This window comes from Schistocerca piceifrons, chromosome 10, assembly GCF_021461385.2.
Source record: "Schistocerca piceifrons isolate TAMUIC-IGC-003096 chromosome 10, iqSchPice1.1, whole genome shotgun sequence".
NCBI classification, from domain to species: domain Eukaryota; kingdom Metazoa; phylum Arthropoda; class Insecta; order Orthoptera; family Acrididae; genus Schistocerca; species Schistocerca piceifrons.
The window spans coordinates 135,589,280-135,602,031 of NC_060147.1; the positions used below are offsets into that span (position 1 = coordinate 135,589,280).

Genomic DNA, 12,752 nt, shown 5'->3' on the forward strand with positions numbered 1-12,752 from the left:
CACACGTCAGGTGGATTTGGTAAGAGGATCGATCAACGTTTAAATTGTCCCTAGTTTGAGTTGCCATCGTGTTAGGTGAACATAACTCGTGGCTGCCCATCTCACCACTTACGCAGTTGTAGGGACTTTTCTCAGGTCGATCCTTGGAGCACTGTCTATGGAGTACTCCCTTTTTTTATTTTGTCTGATTGTGTCAATTGTTTGAAAAATAATATTTTGTTTAAATTATTCCCATTGCTCGTGGCCTTCAGCCGTCAATTAATTTTGAATTCTTTCATAACGAGGCCTTCGGACGTCAGCGAAGCTTGTGTTACAGTCAATTTTTTAAAATTATTGTCTAAAAAATTATTTTGGTATTTTTAACGAGTAATTGTCTCCCTCATTTGTGATTCAGGCCTTCAGCTGTTGATTGTTCTGAAGTATTGCTTCTGGCCTTCAGCTGACAAATAATTTTGAATTATTTCTTAATGAGGCTTTCAGCTGTCAGTGTAGCTTTTGTTACAGTCAGTTTTTAAAATGATTGTTTTTAGGAATTATTTCCTTAAATAAAGTGTACGTGTTTACTGTGCAACTGACAGTAACTGATTAGACCCCGTCCATACCTTTTCCTGCTTTTCCTAAGTCCCGTGTCTCAGAATGCATTCCTGCACTCACACAGTATTTAATACTCTCCAGATTTCTGGAGTCACAGGTCGTCTTTTACTGTTCCTAAAAGGGATATGGCCTTTGATGGCAGGCGATACTCACATTTGATATGTAGTCGTCGTAAAATTCTACCAATTTCTCCAGATCCGTTGCCCACGTGTGGAATGTCGGCCATCTTTTTCAGTCGGTGTTCATTGCATGTCGGCTGTGGCACAGTCTTCTGCTGGAAGGTGCATTAAATTTGGTGGTCGCTAAAGCTATTTTTCTGGAACACGTCCCTGAGGTGGTTCAGTTCCAGGTTTGGGCTTTCATCGTGGGAGATCACAAGAGCTCTGCAGACCAACATGCACAGCACTCCTTCCCTCTGTGATAGGCTATGACAGCTAAACTGAACATACTGGTCTGTGTGAGTTTTTTTCCGATAAACACTGTGTCCCAGTGTTCCCTCCAGTTTTCTCTGGACCAGAACATCCGAGAATGACAGCTGGACAATTTACTCCACCTCCATCGTGAATTTAGTTTGGTCATGGATAGATACAAAAATTTTGCACGACACATCACACTGATAGGAGAGTCTGTACTCGAGGAGGCTATCCGAAATCCGTCTACGTGAGAATCTCCTCGACGAGGACAGTGGATTTCAACTCGAGTCTAGTAGCTTGTCTATAAAGGAGACTGCGTCCTCGAGTGACTCAATCTGGAGTACTGCTAGAGTGTTTGGGATGCCCGTCAGATCAAATTAAAGGGAGACATCTCGACAGTTCGTAGACGTGCTGCTAGATTCGTTACCAGTAGTTTCGAGAAACACCTGAATGTTGCAGAGATTCTCCGTGAAATCAAATGGGAATTCCTGAAAGGAAGGAGATGTTCTTTTCGTGAAATGTTATTGAGAAATTAACTAAACAAGGGCTGTTTTTTGCCTTGTTTCACAAATTTTATTACTGTTCCTGCACGACCTAGGTTTTTGTGAAACAAGGCAAAAACAGTGCTTGTTTAGTTAATTAGCAATGTTTTACCAAGAACCCACAGTTGATTCAATTAAAATGCTATTGAGAAAACTTAGAGAATCAGCATTTACAACAGGCTACAGAATGATCACTACCGTCAGCGACATATATCTCAATTAATGACCGTGGAGGCAAAAGAAGAGGAAACGGGACTCAGAAACGTATAGACAGTTGTCTCCCCTTGCTACATTTGTGAGTGAAATGGGGAAAGAAAATGATTAAGAGCGGTACGAGGTACCCTCCTGTCACACACCACGTGACAATCCACCGAGTATAATTAGTGTAGTCCAGTAGTGGTGATAGCTACATTTAAAAGTAGAAAGAGCTGTTCACAGTTTTCAGAATTCTTAGTTCCTTTCTCAAGGAGGTGAGGGGGATAGATTTTTGAAGGTTTGGGTGGAGTGTCAGGTTACTTGTGCCACAGCTTGGGAAGGACCGAACTGTTGTGATGATGTGAGCAGACAAAAATCGAGGGGACAGATTCTGTAAGAGTAGGAAGTTGAAGGTACTACATTGTTAAGAACTGTGTCAGCCCCAGTCAAGAGTTGATGTAAGAAGAAACTGAAAAGTAAAACTGAATTGCGAGTAAGTGGAATGAGAAGTAGAATGAATAGTGCCTTTAAAAACCGAGAGGAAAGCAGTAAAGAAGATAGGCAGAAAATGAAAAGAGAAAGAGTGAGAAAGATGAAGGTAAGGGGGAAAAAATGCCCACATCCAAGTACGACTTGCACATTGAGGTTTTCGTACAAACTTAACTATGTATGTGGACAGTTCACCCATTCCGCGGATTGAGAATCTTGACCACTTTTGCCCGGTACTGACATAGATGCGGGCAAGATATTAGTCTGAGAAATTCCACAATTTTTGAGAATGTTTTAATTTCAATAATGTAAATGTGACATAAAGTGATGTAGGAGGCAGGCGATCACTATTATAATAATCAGTAGTTCTGCATTCAGGCGTCACTATGGTAGAAATCAAACATGAGGCAAGGAATGACTTTACTGCTCATACAACACATTTTGGAATTTATCCGTCGTCAGATTTACAGGAGCAGTATGGCATTTCAAGTTGTGTGTGAAAAGAACATTCACAGTCTTTAAATTTGATGATGCATAAATTTGGAAACATGTCATCTGCGTAATAAAATCACTCTGTGCATGATGTTTGACTTTTACCATTGCAACACTATCAGCCTGAATGCAGAAATTTTTTGTGGAGTGTAAAAACAACTTAACAAATTTCAGATTCCCCCCTCCCCTGCCCCCGTCTGAACAGCAGAGTCCTGCTAATCCAAACCCCGGTAATCCGAACGTTCGGATAATACGAATATGAAAAATGTTAGTCTAAGTTGGTTGGTTGGTTTGGGGAAGGAGACCAGACAGCGTGGTCATCGGTCTCTGTTAGTCTAAGTATGAGAAACTGTGTGGTAAACTGCTGTATGTACACACTATTTTAATTTACACAGTACAGTAAACATGTATTAGAAAAATTGGCAAGAAAACATTAGGTTTAAACAATGCATAACAATGAAAGAAAAGCTGTCAAACTTACTAAAAAACAACGGACATTTTATCCCTACTTTTTAGATGACAAAAACTCTGTCATTGTTTTTTGGCGTAATGAAGACAGTCTGTTTGAGACCTTAACTTTTCCCGGCGAATCGAATGTTCAAATAACTTACGGGTTTGCTGCCAGGTGACATCGTCGAACACCGCCGATATTTCGACAGGAGCACACCCTGCCATTCTCAAGGCAAAAATGTGCAAGCAAATTTAATACCTCGGTTCACAGAGGAGAAACAAGGAAGACACCACACACAGAACAAGTGTCAACACAACCAAAGATAACCAACATCAGAAATATCGATAGTTACTATTAATCAACAGGTGAGGTGGCACTAATTCTGTCCCTCTGTTGTTTGATGAGAGACAGGGCCGGATTCCAAGCAGCATTTAAACAAAATCCACCATCTCTGTTAATAAGGTTGCTTGATAGTCTGATTTCAACAGCTTCCTTAATAATACTATCCCAATAGCTGGACATGCAAGCCAGAATCTCCGTGTTGTTGCATTCCATAGGATGACCGGTGTCAAGGTAATGTTCTGCAATAGCAGATTTGCTCGGCTGTTGTAAGCGTGTGTGATGCTTGTGTTCAATATACCGGTCTTCTACAATCCTGATTGTCTGACCAATATATGACATGCCACAACTGCAGGGAATACGGTAGACCCCAGCCTTACGCAAACCAAGATCATCTTTTACGGACGCCAACAGGGCCTTAATCTTAGAAGGTGGTCGAAAAACACATTTCACATCACATTTCCACAAAATACGGCCAATCTTGTTGGAAATGCTTCCTGCATAAGGCAAAAAGGCCGTAGACTTAGGTGCCACTTCATTGCAATCGTCACTCACCCATTGGACAGAAGGCTGATGGCGCAACGCACGTTTGATCTGCCTCTCACTATAACCATTCTGACAAAAGGTGACTTCGAGATGTGCTAGCTCAGTTGCCAAACTTTCAGGGTCTGAGATAATGTGGGCCCTCTGAACCAAGGTGCCAAGTACCCCTTTATGCTGAGCTGGATGGTGACAACTATCAGCTCGCAGATACAAGTCAGTGTGGGTGGGCTTCCTATAAACAGAATGTCCCAACGTACCATCAGTCTTCCTTTTGACCAACACATCAAGGAAGGGAAGGCATCCATTCTTTTCCACCTCCATAGTGAACTGAATATTCGGGTGGATTGAATTCAGATGTTCCAAAAACCGGTTTAAATTCTCACTACCAGGAGGCCAAACAAGAAAAGTATCATCTACATATCTGAAAATACACGCAGGTTTCAAGGTCGCTGACTCCAATGCACGTTCCTCAAAGTCCTCCATAAACAAATTGGCCACAATAGGTGACAACGGGCTTCCCATTGCAACTCCATCAGTCTGTTCGTAGTACTGACCATTGAATAAAAGTAAGTGGAAGTCAGCACATGTCGAAACAAATTTGGCAACTCGACACCAAACTTAACCTCAGTTAGGCAGAGAGAGGAACGCGAGTGAAAAGAGAAACCACATCGAAACTGACTAAAATATCAGAGTCATTCAAATGCAATCCCTGCAATTGATGTAAGAAATCTGCAAAGTTCTTAATGTGGTGTTCACACCTACCTACTAGTGGGCTCAACAAAGTAGCAAGATGTTTAGCTACACGATATGTCGGAGCACCAATATTAGAAACAATAGGCCTCAACGGGACAGCCTCTTTATGGACCTTAGGGAAGCCATATAATCTAGGTGGTACAGCACAGTAAGGTGAAATAATGGGTGATAGTTTTTTTTAAAAAAATAAATCATTATTGAAGAATTACTGCAGCATTTTTAACACTGCATCTATGAAAATTGGTATTTCATTTCTCAATTAGAAATTAAAAAAAAAACATGTTTCATTTTTTTGGAACTTTGATCCCCTAAAGGAGTGAGATATAGCGGAGATGCTGTGTCGCATATACGCATAACGAAAAGACTCTCGCAGTTACGTTTTCGGCATTGGCCTTTGTCAACAATACACACATGTACGCAGACACGTACACTCGTGCAAATGCAGCTGACACACATGACTGCAATCTGAGGCAACTGAAACCACACTGCCTTTGTTGTGCCTATCTGCAGCTCAGCATCTCCGCTATATGGTGAGTGGCAACTTTCTTACTGATAATATTGTTACATTCCATCCTTGATATTCCATTGTTTGATTGTATTATGAAAGCATATTCAAAGCTAAATCTATGAAATTTTGTATGTGGTTTCTCTGTTATAAATAGAAAATACACATCTCACTGTTTTTGGAAAGTTGAGCCCTAGAGGATGAAAATTTTTTTTTTTTTTTTTTTTTTTTTTTTTTTTTTTTTTTTTTTTTTGAAAACCTTAAAACTGCATCAATGAAAACTGTTATTTCATTTTTTGACCAGATGTAAAGAAATATATGTTATGGTATGAAAGTTTCTTTGAAAATATCAACAGAAGAATTTGAAAGACAAGAATGACAAAAACGTTGGACACTAGCTATCAGCATCACTTCTTGGTCAGAAGTACATTTGGAAAAAAGAAAGGTCATGCCTCTTTGGCCTTAATTAGTGTGAAAAGTTTGGAAGGTGGCACAATTTGTGAACTACATAAAAATTTGCATTAAAAAAAAATGTGTGCAAACCACACAGTCCACGTGAGCAAAGCAGTGGACGCTAAGTTAGTTATTGTTAAGTACAGTAAGATTGTCAAGCTTCACAGCAGTTTCTCTGAAAATATCACTACAAGAATGTAACAGACATGATTAACAAAAACGTTGGACTCCATGTACTAGAATTGTTTTTCAGTCCGAAGTACATTTGGAAAAGAAAAAGATCATGCTTCTTTGGCCTTAATTAGTGTGAAAAGTTTGGAAGGTGTCCCATATGTGATTAAAAAAAAGTGTGTGCAAACCACACAATCTACAGCAAACAAGTGGACACTAAGTTAGTCATTATTAAGTACAGTAAGATTGTTAAGCCTCACAGCAAGGAGGTAAATTCTACTTGAAAATTATTATTTTGTTTTTTATTGCAGTTGCATAAATCGTAGTTTAGCTGGAACTGATTTTTTATTGTTGGCAACAAAAACCCCTAAGAAGTAAATGTATTGGGAACAAAGATCCTTAAAAAGGCTTCTGCAGAACATAAGGCCACCTGCCTTGCAAAATTTTCTCACTTCTCAGTCCTGCTGAACAATCACTTTATTTACTTTAGTTGCAGTCCTCCAGAAAATAATTTCGTAAGATCTCAGGGAATGAAAATATGCTACATAAACTGATGCCCTTTTCTTTAGGTCAACAGAATGGAAGACATTTCTAAGGGCATAACGATACATCGACTCGTTTTAATTCGAATCGAACCCCACGGAAATTTACGTACTGCGTTTCATTCGATGTGTGACCGTTAATATCTACTATTAGTGCTAAACATCTACATTGGCATCCACATACGTACTCTGCAAGCCACCACACAGTGCATTGCAGAGGGTACCTTTCACCACTGCTTATCATTTCCTTTCCTGTTCCACTCACAGATAGAGCAGGGGAAGAATGACTATCTGTGTGCCTCTGTATGTACCCTAATTTCTCATATCCTTTCTTCACGGATTATGCAAAATGTACATCGATGGCAGTACAATTGTTGTGCAGTCAGCCTCAGATGTGAGTTCTCTTATTTCCTCAATAGTACCTCGCAAAAAGAAAGTCCCCTTCCGTCGAGGGATTCCCATTTGAATTCACGGAGCATCTCCGTACTGCTCGCACGCTCATCGAACCTACCGGTAACGAATCTAGCGTTGTGCCCCTGAATTGCTTTGATGTCGTCCTTTGATCTGACCTGGTGGTGAGCAGTACACAACTATTGGTGGCACTAGGGATCTGATGCAGCCTCCTGTCTAGATGAGCTGCACTGTCTTAAAATTCTCCCAGTAAACAGAAGTCGACTATTTGCCTTCCCTACTACTGACCTGACATGCTCGTTCCATTTCGTATCACTTCTCAATGTTACACCTCGATATTTAATCGGTGTGGCTCGCGACACACTACTAACGCTGTGTTCGAATGTTACAGGATTGTTTTTCCTACTCGTCCTTATTAACTTACATTTTTCTACATTTAGAGCGAGCTGCCATTCATCACATCGACTAGAAAATCTGCCTAAGTCATCTCGTATCCTCCTACAGTCACTCGACAGTGACACCTTTCCGTACTCTGCAGCGTCCTCAGCAAATGACCGTACATTGTTACTCATCTCTTCTGCCATATCATTTAAGAGTGATTCTATTGCACTTCACTGGAGCACTTCTGACACTACTTTTGTCTCTTACGAGAATTCACCGTCGAGGACGTACTGGGTCCTATTACTTGAGAAGTATTTGACTAGCTCACATATATGGGAACCTCGTACATACACTCTTACCTCCATTAACAGATGACGTTGGTGATCCATGTCAGATGCTTCCGATAATACAGAAATATGGAATCTGCTGTCGGCCTTCATCTGTAGTTCACAGTATGTTGTGTAAGAAAGGGGTGAGTTCATTCCACACGAGTGATGCTTTCTAAATCTCTGCCAATTTGTGGACATAAGCTTTTCAGTCTCTGGGAAATTTATTATATTCGAACGCAGAATACGTTTGAGAATTCTGCAGCAAACCGTAGCTAAGGATATTGCTCTTAATTAAGTGGATCTGTTCCTTTACTCTACTTATGTACAGGAGTCACCTGCACTTTTTTTCTGGTCGCTCGGGGGTTTTCGCCGGGCGAGAGATTAGAGATAAATGCGAGCTGAATGAGGGACCAGTGTCACGTGATACTCTCTTTAAACCAAATTGGGATTCCATCTGGACTTAGTGACTTATTTGCTTTCAACTCTTTCAGTTGCTTCTCTACATCAGAGATGCCCGTTTCTGTGCCCTCCGTGCGGGAGTCTGTGCAACAGTCAAATGACACTATGTCTGTACTGTCCTCCTGTGCGAATGATTTCTTAAACGTGAAATTTAAAACCTCAGCTTTATTTTTCCTGTCTTCTACTGCCTCCTCAGACTGGTTGTCGAGTGGCCGGATAGAAGCCTTCAATCTGCTCAGTGATCTTTATGTGTTGCCATAATTTTCTCAGGTTCTTGGCAAGATCTTACACTGAGGTACGACGGTGGACGTTGCCGTATGTTTTGTGCGTCGATCTTCTTACAGACATATTAATTTCTATCTTTTGCCTGTCGACATTTGTGCATCCTTTTTTGAAGAAAAAGACAGCTGCTTAAGACAGCAGCAGTGTGTGTTTCTTTTACGTTCCTCACTATTTCTCAGTGTTTTTTGTCCTGCAACAGGTCTGTCGTACCTGACTCTGGACGCAGACGTCAAGGAGAAACTGATCGAGGACCGAGAAGCCCTCCGTGCCCTGTTCGACGTGGCCCGTTCCGGAGACCAGTCAGTAACGTTCTGCTCCGTGACTGCACTGGTCAACCTGGCCAACGCGTACGAGAAGCAAGAGGTCATCCCGGAGATGGTAGAGCTGGCCAAGTTTGCCAAGCAGCACATACCACAGGAACACGAACTGGACGATCCCGACTTTGTTACCAAGCGTCTGCTGGTAAGTAATGCGCACTCGATTAACTTGCTGTGACACACCTTACTCTTGTGTTACGTTGTGCTGGAATTCTGTGTACATCGTATTTAGATATACAGTATAACAGTATACTTGTGTATTTTCTCTTTACTTGCAGGTTCTTTCCAGGAATATTTACTACTAGCATCAGATATTGTCACAATTTTTACGATGTAGGATATCAGCTCTTAACAAGTTATTTATGATATTGCTATAGGATTAACCAGAGGTGACCTTTGTAACTCTGTGCTAGAGATGTTCAGCTTCAGGTGTTCATTATATTATTTTTGCAGTCATCGATATATTAGTGCTTGGTTATTCTTTCTCGCTTTCCTTTATTTAAACTTTGTGAAACCTTATGTAAGTGTTTGAGGGGGTAGGTCGTTTCATGTTAATAGTCCAATAACAGATAGTCTTTGAGTCTTTCATATCAGAAAATACTTTTCTTTTTTAATCAGTTGTTTAAAGCATACAAAAAAAACATGGGAAAGTTGACAAGTCTCCAGACATCGTTTATTTGTACACTTCCCAGAAAGATATTTATCTTCCTCTTTTATGATAGTGCTAATTTGCAGTGTGTTGTGTTGCTTTCGTGATCAAATTTATACGGTTTTGACAGTTTTTTGGTACAAGATGTGATATGTGACTGCATATTGCAAAAGTTAAACTTGTACATTTTTGTGTACTTCGTTTTACAATTTCAATAATAAAGGTCACAGGAAATGAAAACAAAATGGCAATAACTTCCCAAAGTCACCGGGCTTCGGCTAAATGTGTTGTTCTGCCCGATAGAGCCATGATCCGCTCCCAGTGAAGTATACGAAGCCTTGTTGCTCTGATTGCCACTCGTTCGAGATTAAACATAAAAATTAAACATTTTGTAATTATAATTTTTCACGATTAATATGGAGGCATTCTTTATGCTAAGGATCTGTTTTTTATTCGAAGCGTCTTGTATTTAATTCAGAAAGTGTTATGTTAATTTTTGAGCTGAGTTCAGAGGCAGGCTTTACTGCACAGTAGGGAACTAGCAAATTGTTGTGCCAAAGAAAGGTTCCCTGTAACAAAAGAACTAACTGCTTTGTAATATTTGTCAGTTTTTAATTTTTTATTGCTGTTTAATGTAGATACTACGCAGCCATCACTTTGTTACTACGTGGTAAGTGTGATGCCTTAAAAAAAGTTAGCAAACACAGGGCACACAAATACAGAAACTGTCCATGGAAATACTCTCAATTATATGTGCCAGTTAGTCAGTTAAAAAGTTCACAACCAGGTTAAAAAGTCCACAATGATTCTAGGAGTCACCATATTGTTTGATGTGAACATGGTAGGATGCTAGTGGAAAGTTGGTAAATCATCTTGCTTAATCTCTTGCATAATGATACTTACTAATCACGATACTGCTCACGGGAGAAAAATATGTGATTTGAATCACCTTCTCGTGATGATTTGCACAAGCTAGGTGGGGAGGTTGTGATGTCTGTTCCATGGAGGTGAGTGGGGAAGTTTCCATGATGGAAGCACATCCACAGAATGAACATTACATCAGGTGCTGCCTGCCGTACATCCAGTCGATAAACCAATACTTTCTGTGAGGCGAGGGGGCAATTTTCATGTATATTACTGGTTGCTCTAGGCCATCGTGTTTGTTCCCATATTTATTTCCAAGTATTATATACCATTGTTTTAAGTTTATACATGCGGTGGGATGCATTGAAAAAGACAACACACAAATGCACGGTGTATGTTGCCTCCTGTGTGAAGATCTTCATGTACTGGTTTTGTTGACTGCCTCTGTGTTCTGCTCATCATAACCCTCACTTATTAATGTATACAACACCTGTAACAGGAAACAGTTCTTGAAGAAATGTTGGTCAGTCCCAATAGAACCTACAGTAAAACTCCCTTTTCACACATTTCAGCAGACTGACCCAAAGAAGTGTAAAATGCGGGGAATGGTAATATACAAGAACACATAGGAAACACAAGAAGCTGCAGATTTTGTGCCTATTGTTCTCTGTTTACGACGGCTGCCAACTTTAGTGTTTTAACCAGTATTGTGTTAAAAATTTTATTTACCATAATTTTACACTGAAGAGCCAAAGAAACTGGTATACTTGCCTAATATCACGTGGGGCCTGTGCGAGCACACAGAAGTCTCGAAACACAACGTGGTGTGGACTCAACAAATGTCTGAAGTAATGCTGAAGGGATGTGACACCATGAATCCTGCAGGACTGTCCATAAATCCGTAAGAGTACGAGAAGGTGGAGATCTCTTCTGAACAGCACGTTGCAATGCATCCCAGATATGCTCAATAATGTTCATGTCTGGGGAGTTTGGTGGCCAGTGGAAGTGTTTAAATTCAGAAGAGTGTTCCTGACGCCACTCTGTAGCAATTCTGAGTGTGGGATGTCGCATTGTCCGTCAGAATGTACAATGGACATGAATGGACGCAGGTGATCAGAGATGATGCTTATGTACATGTCACCTGTCAGTCGTATCTAGACGTATCAGGGGTCCCATACCACTCCAACTGCACACGTTCCTCACCATTACAGAGCCTCCACCAGCTTGAACAGTCCCCTGCTGATATGCAGTGTCCACGGATTCGTGAGGTTGTCTCCACACCAGTACGCGTCCATCTACTCAATACAAACGAGACTCGTCCGACCAGGCAACACGTTTCCATTCATCGACAGTCCAGCATCTGTGTCGATCTGCCCAGGTGTGGCATAAAGCTTTGTATTGTGCAGTCATTAAGAGTACACGAGTGGGCCTTTGGCTCTGAAAGCCCATATCGATGATGCTTTGTTGAATGGTTCACATACTGTCACTTGTTGGTGGCCCAGCATTGAAATCCGCAGCAATTTGCAGACTGGTTTCACTTCTGTCATGTCGAACAATTCTCTTCATTCTTCATCGGTCTCTTTCTTGCAGGATCTTTTTCCGGCAGCAGCGATGTCAAAAATTTGATGTTTTACTGGATTCCTGATATTCACGACACACGTGTGAAATGGTCGTATGGGAAAAGTCCCCACTTCATCGCTACCTCGGAGATGCTGTGTCCAATTGCTCGTGCGCCAACTACAACACTACGTTCAAACTCAGTTAAATCTTGATAACCTGCTATTGTTGCAGCAGTAACCGATCTAACAACTGCGCCAGACACTTGTCTTATATGGGTGTTGCTGACCACGGCACCATATTCTGCCTGTTTACATATCTCTGTATTTGAATACACGTGCCTGTACCAGTTTGTTTGGCATTTGACTGTATAATGACTATCAGTAATAAAGCTCACATTTGAACTTGATTATCTTTTTAATGTAGTTTCACAAAAGACTTTTGCTTCCATGTTTTATTTAAACCATTGGACATGATCAGAGAGAAGAAAAGAACTCACACTTGCGTGTATGTTAGCACTGGGCCATTGCCTTCATGATAATCACAAAGACAGTGGCTGAGTGCTGACACACACAAATGCGAGCACAGGTTTTCCTGTTCACTCTGATCATGTCAGATGGCGTAGATAAAATCTGGAAGCAAAAGTCTTATGTGAAACCACATTAAAAAGATATATGTGTGTTCTAATGTAAGACTTATTAGTGATAATCATAATAAAATTACAGTAAATAAAACTTTTTAATACAATATCGGTTAAAACACTAAAGTTGGCAGTCTTCATAAATGGAGAACAATCGGCTCAAAATAAACAGCTTGTTGCTGAGAAGGAGGTCACTCAGTTCAGGGACATCCCAGGTGAGAAAGAGGGCAGAAATTGTCACCGAGTTACGGAACATCTCGAGGAAGAATGTTTACATCTGACATCAGGTTGTACCGACCTAAGACTGCATACCAAGTACAGATTAGCATATTTGACGCTGAAGTAGCGAAGATTTGTGAAAGCCCATTATAGAGATGGCTG

At 40.7% G+C, this 12,752-nt stretch overlaps 1 protein-coding gene across 1 annotated transcript in view; it reads left to right on the forward strand.

The window, feature by feature from the left end:
• Positions 1-12,752, forward strand: part of LOC124719051 (protein unc-45 homolog B) — a 96,587-nt gene that overhangs the window by 55,654 nt on the left and 28,181 nt on the right. The window contains exon 11 of the mRNA XM_047244722.1: positions 8,544-8,806. Within this exon, the coding sequence (XP_047100678.1) occupies positions 8,544-8,806 (263 nt within the window). The remainder of the gene's footprint in view (positions 1-8,543; positions 8,807-12,752) is intronic.